This window comes from Corvus brachyrhynchos, unplaced genomic scaffold (assembly GCF_000691975.1).
Source record: "Corvus brachyrhynchos isolate BGI_N302 unplaced genomic scaffold, ASM69197v1 scaffold255, whole genome shotgun sequence".
Taxonomy (NCBI): domain Eukaryota; kingdom Metazoa; phylum Chordata; class Aves; order Passeriformes; family Corvidae; genus Corvus; species Corvus brachyrhynchos.
This window is the reverse complement of record NW_008238358.1, coordinates 1780060-1791014: the sequence shown is the minus strand read 5'-3', so window position 1 is coordinate 1791014 and position 10955 is coordinate 1780060. Positions and strand designations below refer to the sequence as shown.

Below are 10955 nucleotides of genomic sequence, written 5' to 3'. Positions count from 1 at the left end.
AGCAGGAAGGTTTGTCCTAACAAATGTTAATGAAGAAAAGCAGATCACTAGAATGCAAGTGACTAACTCAAAATGAGAAAGAAACTTAATGAGAAGCCTAGTTATTTAACTTCCTAGCAATCTGAGTAATCACAGTAGTGTAGTCCAGTGTAAAACTGCATGGCCCTCCCTCAGCTAAGTTCAAAGAGGTTGTGAAGCCCAAACCACTCCTAAGCTGAACCCTTTGTTTGAGGCTCTGTAGCTTAGCACTGCAAAGCCCTCAGTCCTCTCCCGTGCTCTGACACTTTGCTGTGGTAGCATATGTAAAGTATAAAGATTTCCTGTGACATGGGAATTATTATCACCCCTAAGAACAAAGAGCACTATAGTCTAAGTATGTGCATTAAAGGAAAGAAGAATATAATATTGATCTTTTGGAGCACAAAGCACAAACTTTTAGAAACAGCTTGAGGAAATACCTCACTTAAAGACCTGAATCTCAAAGTCACAATTAGGGCTCTTCTTTCAGCCATTCCCTTGCCTGGCCACTAGGCCATGTGTAAGGTTCCATTTATGGGAAAGGGTGAAAGATGAAGAGTTCCCAAGATAAAACAGTCAGGGCAGGAAGATACTAGACTACACAGACAAGAAGGTGCAGTAACTAGGTAAGATAGGTCCTGTGCCCACAAAGCATGGCCTGTATTTTTCATGTGATATATTCAGGGAAGGTGGGGCAAGCAGAAGTCCAAGACTCTTGACCAGCTGAAGAGTAGTTAGATAAGGGATACAGAAGAGAGAAAAGCTGTCTTCAGAGATTCTTGTGGATTTTATTTTAGTGGGAAACTCATTCTGTTACCAATACTGTGTTCCATGCTGTAACTGAGCTGGGAAGGATGGGAGCAGTGAAAGTGAGATCTTATTTGGAACAAGATGTCTTTTACTGCATGATCTATCTGCTATCTGCATACATTAACTCAAGATCCAAAGTCTGATTAGGAAGGGTAGAAGGCACCATGGCAAGGTAGTCTCTATCCATTGGAAGAGATAACCCAAGGCAGCCTGGGCTCACTTCAGGCTGCCCTATCTGCGAAGACAGAGACAACTTCAAGAGATTCCACAGGGAGACATGGTGTGCTTAACTTAGAAGAGTAATTGTCATAAAACAAGGCTTTTAAGGAGGAACAAGGGTAAAAAGGAAAAAGTAATGGATCTGAAAAGGCACCCTGAGAACAAAACATCCAGGAAACAAGATGGGTACTGCTGGAAACAAAGCTTGCTAGAGCAATCTCAAACAGGAGAGAGAGGAGTGCCAGAGCCCTGCCTCTCACTCTAGCAGTGCAAGATCCTGTGGATATGTGTGGCATTAGCACTGAGTTTTACATGGCAATCTTTTGCCAGTGTTTAGTGGCTAATCGCACCATCAATTTGCAGTCCCAATCAATCATCAGGAGATGACACTATGGTTGATGAAGCTCAAATGCATCATTTGTTTAACTGCATGCAAAACCCAAGCTCAAAAGATAGAAAAGGACAGATAATTTAGTTACTACTCTGGATATGAAAATGTCAGGCATAACTTGGTAATTTCATGCCATAAATCTCACTGATAGTCTGGTACATGATATTGCAATAGCATTTATTTAATATTACATTTAATATTAAAATTGATTTAAGCTTGTCTACCCATTAATACAGTATGTGCCTGTCTCATTATTAGGGTGCAGTTCTTAATTTTCCCATAGCAGTATTTATATTTATCATCAGTTCTGTTTTGAATGCTGGTTAAGATTAAAATGACTGTGAATCTGTCATTACAAACAAATATTGCATAACCTAGGTATGGAAGCAGTAAACTTATTTATATCATTAGGTATTTATGTGATTTCAAGACTAAGTATTTATCCTGGATCTTTGTATTGGATGGGCTAGTGTTCAAGAACTAATGCTGTTAGTTTTTCTAGGTCACAGTGCAAAAGCAGGTCTTTGCAATCTACTAGATCTACATATATAAATGATCAAGCACCTTCTAAAAGAACTTCTCAAAGTGCGGGTAAGAAAAAGAATGCCAACCTTCTGAATAACTGAAGTGAACCTTCATTTTTATGGAATTCTTTAGGCAATGATTCATGGATATGACAGGCTATCACATAAAAAAGCAAAACAATTTTCAGAGCTTACATGACTTTTAAAAGGCCAATGAGCAAAAACTGTTTCACTGAGATTTGAAATTATGCAGGTGCTCTAAGCAGAGATAGCAATAATCAAAGCTCCTGCAGTGTTTTTCATCTGTTGATATAAAGGTAGTTAGGCAGTAAAGTCTGTAGGTAGCAAAATTCTGTACAGATGTGAAAGTCATTAGCTATAAACCTAGATAATTTTTTCTTGGAAACACGAAAGCTTAAAGAGGCTGGGTTATGATTCAAGTCACATTGCTGATACAAAAAGATTAAGTAATTGCAAGTGTAATCAGTATTTTGAAGGGGGTAGCAATTTTTAAACATGAAAAGCACTAACATTAAAGCAAGCAAAGAAATTGGGGGTGGAGGCAAGTCCTCCATAAAAAAGCTAGCTTGCAGTGATTCACTGTGCCACATTAGGCAGAAGTACAGATCTCTGAATGTTGTCCTGGTAGGAAATATCTGATGATTGCTAAAATATTAAGTGCTGTGATTCTGCAAGCTGGCACCACCAAGGGGCCTGAACTGCTCTAATGATGATTACCTTTCCTCCCACCATTCTTAAAGCAGAATGGACGGCAGTTTCAGATTGAATATATATTTTCCATCTGCTGAATAGTTGTTTTTGACATGCTGTTTGAGGTTAACTGTGCACGTACTAATCAAACCCACTACTTCCTTTCTCGTAAAACCAAAACAAAGCTTCATACTACTCTCAGGTACAGCATCTGGGATCAAAGCTATATATACACACTGGCTCTGTGTGGTTTCAAACATTTCGAAGATTCAGTATCCTGAAAGGTGTCACCTCTTTTCCAGTCCTGAGAGTTCCAGTTTGTCTTAAAGTCTGAAGGCATCAGACACCTTCAGCCCCTTCAGCATCTTTCCCAGAACAGGAATGCTCTCAATATTGGTCACCGTGGGCTTTCTCTGCACAGCCACTGCCACTGCTGAAGGTGGGTAGATGAAGGAGTCAAGGTATCTGGAGGTGTCGACTTGTTTTCAGTTTCATGTTCTTGCAGGAGACAGACTTGGTACAACAGGGAGAGGAAGGTGACATAGGACTGATGGGAGCAAGGTCTTGGGGCACTGCAAGGTGTCTGGAAAACCAGACACAGATTTCAGAGCAATACCACCTGTAGGGACACTGGGCAGCATTCAGAGTAGCTCAGGCAGGAAAAAAAGATCTTGAAAAACTAGGCCTTGCAAGTGAAGTTGTGACAGCCGATAACATGGGTATAGAGGTTTGAATGGGTGGAGAAATTCTGCTCTTTATCTGGAATTCTTGTGTGCAGAACTGAAGAACATAAGCCCTGCCTCAAAATGGACTGATATAAAATGAGATTGAAAAAATAATACTGAGTCTTCACAGCTTACTAGAGCAAAAGACAGTGCCTTCCCATCATGTGTCAGTATAGAATACAGAAGTTGCAAAAAGCTGTCAGTGGGGCTGTACATGGCACAGTAACTTCCCCTGAAGATTTTTTTTGGCAGTCTGTTTATCAGGCTTTGCTGCATGCTGCTATATTGGCTCGGGGTATATACTGTTGCTATACTGTGGCTTGGAAGTAGCTAGTTAAAAATAAGGAGAAAAAAGATCAGAAACAAACATATGCAAACAGATTTTCTGTTCAGTTTTACCTTAATAGTTCTGTTCCATGTTCCATACAGGACGTCAACTTTTTTGTTCCTAAATGTAAACATGTTTATTTCTACCAGGCAGAAATTGTGGTTTAAAAGCCTGATTTTAAATTTCAAATTTCAGCCTTACCATCTATAGTCTACTTTTTTGGTTTTTCTTATGTATATTAAAAAGTTTGTGTTGAGGGAAACGGAAGCATGCAGGTCATTCATTGCTCAATTAAGTGGGCCAAGTAACCTACTATTTAAGCAACAAGTAATTGCTGAGATTTATAATATCATTTTTAGTAATCAAAGCATTTCTTGAGCTTTTTAAAGAATATTAATGCAGTGCTAACATGAATTGTGGTCTTGGAATCCTTTCTTTGAAAGCAGCTTTTCTAGGAATCCCCCATGGATAATAGGAGGTGGCAGGAGTCCCTTCCTACTGTGCAGGTTTGAAGCAAATGACTAGGGATCCTTTCTTGACAGTTCACTTACCATCACACTCTTTACTTCCTTACAGTAATGGAAGTGACTCAGCCAGCAATGGTTCTGGCCAACAGGCAAGGAGTTGCCAGCTTGGTGTGTAAATACAAGAACATTGGGAATGCAAAGGAAATTCGAGTGACTTTGCTTAAACAGACTGGTGATGGCTTCACAGAAATTTGCGCTTCATCGTACACCACGGAGTTTAAAACATTCTTTGTGGAAGAGATCATTCAGTGCCATGTTACCCCTGGCCAAAACAATGTGACCCTCACCCTGGCTGGTCTGCAAGCAAATGACACCGGGCTTTATGTTTGCAAGATGGAGCGGATGTACCCCCCACCCTATTTTATGAACAAGGGAAATGGGACACATCTCTATGTCATTGGTAAGCCAAGCAGGTTTACAGTACTGTGATATTTCCAAATTAAGGGAGTTGCTATTACCTCTCAAAGGTTTTCAGAGTTCTGTTTGTAAGAAGTGAGGGTAAATACTGGTTTGAGCACTAAAAATCTTGATTAGCTGTTATTTCTTTCAGGTCTCCCTGCACACACCCAAAGCAAGCATAGCCATAGCCATGCAGTGTATTTAGCAGCTTAGGGATTTTTGATGGCATAATCAACACCATCAGTGTTGATCATGTGTGTCTAGGCAGTTAGATACAGAAGTGCAAAACTAAAAGAGTAAGGTGTATATGCTCTTCTACAGATAAAGACTCTTTTCATTGGAGCTTGAGTGGGCAGTGACTCAGAGCTCAGTCCTGGTGGTATCCTGGGATAACACATGCTAGAGGAAAGCTGTGTAGAGGCTGATTTACAGACTCTAGGGCCATCCTTATGAGGCTCATGTGTGACATGACTTGTGTGGTATCATATGTTTTAGATCCAGAACCTTGTCCAGACACTGCCATATATCTCTGGGTATTAGGAGCTACTGCCTCAGGATTTTTTCTTTACAGTATCATCATCTCAGCTGTTCTTGCAGGCAAAGCGGTAAGTCCCATCAACTCAGCCTCCTTCTGCTAATAATATCCCTTTGTGTGATGAGGACAAGGAGAAAGAAATGAGAACAGGGAAGAACACTGGGAACAAACCCAGTGGGATGCTCCATTTTACTAGTGCAATGCTATTACAGTAATGCAAAATAAGAGAACTTGATGGAGCTGCCACTAATATTTGTTTATGACTCATTGATGTTGCCAGTGTACTAGAAAGCACTCAGCTTCCATCAGCTGGACTGAGCCTTGGCTTAGGTCTGGATGCTTAAAACCAGGCAAAGTCCTGGATGCTTCTGTGATTGAAGGCAACAGTCTTCATGTGTACTATGATTTCACAAATGATTCACACAAAATCCCAGGATTTGTTTTTTCCTTTTCTCACCATTCACCTCTGAAAAGCAAATTTAAGCAGGCTTCTCCATGGATGGGGGAAGTGTAACTTAAAGCATTTTTAATTTCACAGCTAGAAATGTCTGCACAAAAGCATGCAAAATGTAAGCCTGCATTGCCTTTTTCCACAGGATCTGCAGTACTCATAGTCTGTTAGAAATGAAACTGAGCTTGAAACCAAACAATATCTCTGTCCCATATTTTTCAGTCAGTCCTTGTCCCTAGAAGTTAAATGAAATTGTCTGGTGTGAACACTTCTAGCTTTGAACCAACACTGAACTCTGAAGCAGGAGCACCTTCAAAGTGCTAATGAATGGCAGGACTGTTTTTTTTTAATATAAATATCCCTTGTACATCCTGATCCTCCCTGAAATGGTCTCAACAGATCTTCTATAAAGAGGCAGAGAAAGGTGTCTAGAATACATTCTACTCAGTAAAGGCAGAATATCCATCGGTGTCTCTAAAATGTGCTGGTCAATGATTATGCTGTGATCACTTGTTTATTTTACTTTCTTCCCGTATTTTACAGATAAAGAGAAGACGATGTCTCACTACAGGAGTCTATGTGAAAATGCCTTCTGAGAAGCTAGAGAAAAAAGTGATTCCATTCCACATCACCGTTAACTGTAACAAGGAAAGAGAGAAACCATTTCCTAGCTGGGATGGAGAGTCTGCTAACTCATTTCAGTTAAAGAAATAAAAGTAATTGTCTTTTTACAAAAGGTGTGCAGGAAGGTGAGAGAATAGCCTTTGTAACTTCTATGGTTTGGAGGAGAATAAATAGTATATGCATTTGTATTTGAAGATTAACCCTGTCACATAGAAATGGCTACATTAGGCCATTGACTTTTTTGAGATGTATTGTACCAATATGTAATATATATGTGTGTATAGCATTAAGAGCTATTGCTGTTGCAGTTGAGCATCTTACTGTCAAATTTCATCATGCCTACTGATCAACTGAAATCCAAACACTATTATGACAGAGGCTTGTGTGTCATACAAGGGGGAAGGCTGACCCACAGGTCTGGGGGGCAGAGGTAGGAGAGCACACTAATGTACAAAGGAATGTTAACTTTTTTTCCTGCATTGGTATTTATTGGTTCCATTTCTGGCATTAGTGCTCTGCACTTCCACAGAGGTCTCCCCGTAGGCTGGCACTGATGACACTGCTGCTCTAGAAGACTGATCTTAGCTCTCTTCAGTGGCATTGTGTCCCAGAAGTGCTGTGATGGAGCTGACTGATGGTCTCTGAGCCAGTGCTGACAGTTTGGTTGGAGAAAAGGCTCCAGCAGGAGCCATCTTAGGCTGTGATGGGAGAATGTTCCAGCTCTGCTGGGGCCTTGTGTTTTATAAATGCTAAATTAGCATCTATCCAAAAGGCAGAAGTATGTTGCTGTGTTTAACGAAGTCTATTTTCCATGAAAATATTGACAGTGTATAATCTTGTTTATTAGTTATGTACCATTCAATAAAAACCTTGAAGCTTTGCCCAAATTCAAGTTCATTTCTTGTTCACCTTTCTCAGAAGAAACAGGAAGTGGCTACATGTTAGAAAGCAGTGAAGACAACATGAACCTTTCCTCTCTGACCCTGTGTTTTGCCCTTCAGAGACATGAAGGGCTCATGCCAACACTTCTGTTCTCAGCTCTCCTCCTCAGCCGGCCACCATTACAATCTGTCAATTCTTCTATTTGTCTAGCTACAGCTGCTGTGATGTGCTTCAGAGACACTACCAATCAAGTTTTCACTTCCAGCAGAGTTACTTGCAGAAGGTAGCTGTAATGCCTTTGACAGCACCTCCTGTACATGTTTAAACAAAAAACTTGTCCTAGTTTCAAATCCTGTTTTCTTTGCACCACTTTGACACTCTCACTCACTAAATGCTAGTCAACACACAGAGCTGCTGAAGCTTAAAACAATTTCAGCATTCTCAGCTACTATCTATTAATATGACTCTTTGTTATCAAAATTTCACCTTGCAACACTGGCAGCATGTGTCTCTGTTTCACAGCTGTGAAGCCAAACCCCAGAGCTCTTTATTCCATGTTCTTGCAGTGGCAGCAGCTCCCAGAACACCAAATCTCATAGCTCTTCTAGGCTGCTTTCCCTCTCTTGCCCATTTATCTGGCACCACTCCAACTGTGCAAAGACACATTCTCATTCTCAATTTGCCAGTGTTTGCAGGTGCTAACTGCTCTCTCAGTGTTGATATACAAGTGTGCTGCATTAAGTAAAAGCAGCCTCTGATGACATATCCTTTTTTTGAAGGTATTTTAGTATTCTGACATTAGTCAGGTACTTTTCCATAATTTTTCACTACCCAGTGTTTTAGGGATAAAAAATGATAAAAGATCACATATCTGTTGTCACTGCATGAATAATTACCCAGGGCAATTTTTTCCACCACTGCAAGAAGTGAATCATATGTCTGACTCCTAATCAGGAATCAATTGTTTCTTTTTCCTTTTCTTGGCAATTCCTCTTAAGCAATCTAAAAGCAGTTCAAGTACATTATTTTCTAAGTTTATCTTTCCTGGGTGAAGAGATGTTTTGGATCTGTATCCACAACCTCATGATATCTGGCCACAGCTGGCAGTGAATCTGTATCACCATAGAGCCTGTGTATATTCCAATTCACCTCCATTTCTGGCCACTAAGTTGACCATAACTAGGCCTTCTACATCCACATGGACAATTTCCTCTTGGTACACCCACATTTCCTTGAGACATTCAGCCTGTAACCACCAGTGAAGAATTCTGCCATAAATAAGCAACAGGTTACTAAAATAGCTGAATAGTGAAGGTTATGGGAGAACAGAACAGAAACAATAATCTCACATATGGTAATCGCAATATTTTGTATTCGCCTCCTGCACTTAAATAATTCTTGGCATGATGTTGATTAATTATCTTATTAGAAATTACTTTGCCCAAATTCTCTGTCTGTTCTGAACTGCTCTTCATCCTCAGTGGTTACTTTTTCCAACCTTCTCTTGTTTCTGCAGTGCTTAATTTTCTTTGGCTTTCCTTACCACTGTAGGAGCCTTTTCTGATCTAAATGTTATATAATGCTTTATGAGTTTTTGCTCTAAGCCAGGTTCCCCTTTTGAACTTTCTGGCAGCATAGTATGTGCACTCGAATCAGCAGATGTAGCAGTGAAGACCAAAGTGAGATTTCAGTTTAGATTTTATCGACAATTATATTCTCATCATTTATATGTGGCACTACAGAGATAAGTGGAGGCTATGTACTCGCAGAGATGATATTTATACCTACCTCCATATGGTCCATATAGCAGCTAGTTCTGATGAGGACAGAGCTCAGACCTCAGGGAATTTCCATTGTCCTGTGATGCCCTCCAGAACCTCAAGGTCTATGCTTTTCCCTGATACTTGGAGAGCATCTTTCACTAGCAGCACCCCAAAAAATTTTACATATACAAGTCAAGTATAGTGTTCTGTCAGATCACAGCAGTACCAAAATGAAAGGTGCAAACGCTAGGTCAGTGTACATCCCAGAAAATGCAATACAGGAAATTGTGCCTCTTTCTGGGAAGAATGTGCAAAGCAAAAGTGAAAGGATTTGGTCTCAGAACTCTGCTCATTAGAATGGGGAGTTTTAAAACACAACCAAGTATCATACCTGGACAGCCAAATTATGAGACCATACTGCTTGGTGAGGAAGAGTCAGGAAGAGTCTCTTTTGATGTGCTCTTCACCCCTTTAGAAGATCTGTGAGCCTGTTTGTGAAAAAGAGAGTGTGAGTTTCTGGCTGGATGAGTGGGAATTCACAGGTATACTTGTCTGCATCAAAGACGATGGCATATGCATACACCACTCCCAGCCCTCAATATTCTACTTTCATTTTCATCCACTTCTTTATCTGAACTATTTTTTTCCTTGTAATTTTCAATTATCAGAGTCCTATCTGATACAGAAAAACATAGGGCAGAAGTTTCCCACACAGCTACTCTATGAGTAGGCAATGAGTAGTCTATCATTTTAGGATTACAGATTCCCCACTCTTGGAAGGAATATGTGAATCTGAACTCACTACTCAGTCAGGCCTTGAGGTCTGCAGGGAAAGTTCATTAATTCTGTTTTCCACAGATACTTAATAAATTTAAAAAAAAAATTATCAAGGACTCCTAGGCTATGCAAGAGCAGATATTTTTGACCTGTTGCTATCTTTCCTAACCTCCTGACTTTTGCTCCAGACTCCCTCGGGCCTAATTTCTTTTTTTCCAATAACCAATGTTTGCATTGGCCAGGTAACTCATAACTCATTCCTGTCTTCAGTACTGACTTTGAGCTTTGCAGGTCCAAAGAGTGTATGTGTGTGAGGGGCTCAGGTGAGATTTGGAGGCAAAGTACATTGGAAGGTAAGATACAACAGGCTTCTTCCTCTCACTAGACAAAAGCTAGCGCTGGGGAGTGAGTTCTGAAAAATAAAACAGAAAATGCATGATTTTGCCTACAACAGGAACAGTCTGAACCATGACTAAAGAGCTCTACCTCTAGAAGAGGCATAAACAGGAATCAGATGATGTATGCAAGAGTTATAACATGAAATCCAAACCAAAGAAGGCTAGTGTATAGCAGATGGATTTATGCATTACTAAAACAAATTTATTGTTGACATTTGCAAACTGCATTCTTGCTTGAACATGTAAAAGTTATTTCAAGCTAGCTTCTATCACAGCTAAGCAGTGGGGCCTCTGCACATAACAGTTATTGACAAAAGATCTAAGAAACTGTGGGAAGGGGGACGTGAAAAAATTGCCCCTGAAGTCAGATAAAAACTTTTTGTTGTTTACTAGAGGGACAGAGCAAGGAAGAGTTTAGGTAAGGGACGAAACTTCACTGGGAATCATTAGTAATTGCAGCTGAGGTGACATGGCAGATGTTTCCATGAACTAAGAAATTGTTACGTACTCAAAATTTCACTATCCTTTCCTTTCTCGACTCTTCAAATGTAATTTTCTTTCTATTTCTGTAGCAAGCTGTCTTAATCACAGTCACGTTTTTATATCGCAATGAACATTTTTTAGTGGTTATGAGGTTACAGTTGAACAAAAAGTTCTCAGTTTCTTCATTGATGGCTGTTCTTCATTCTTTTCTGACTGCTGTTTTTAAAGAGTAGTACTTGAAAATGTTCTGTCTGATCTGCTTCATTCAGCAAAAAGCAAGACCTTGCTTTTAGGGAAAATGGAAATCCTCACATAATTATATGATGCCAATAGGTGGTAATTTTAGATGACCACATCCCATAACAACACAGGTGATAAAACTGGGAAAAC

The 10955-nt window shown here is 39.9% G+C and overlaps 1 protein-coding gene across 1 annotated transcript; it reads left to right on the top strand.

Moving 5' to 3' along the window:
* Positions 1 to 2905: 2905 nt before the first annotated feature.
* On the top strand, positions 2906 to 7149 carry CTLA4 (cytotoxic T-lymphocyte associated protein 4). The gene is made up of 4 exons (XM_008634698.2): positions 2906 to 3112; positions 4303 to 4653; positions 5148 to 5257; positions 6182 to 7149. The coding sequence occupies exons 1-4, from the start codon at positions 3055 to 3057 to the stop codon at positions 6350 to 6352; spliced, it is 690 nt and encodes a 229-aa protein (XP_008632920.1). The 5' UTR covers positions 2906 to 3054; the 3' UTR covers positions 6353 to 7149.
* Positions 7150 to 10955: the final 3806 nt, after the last annotated feature.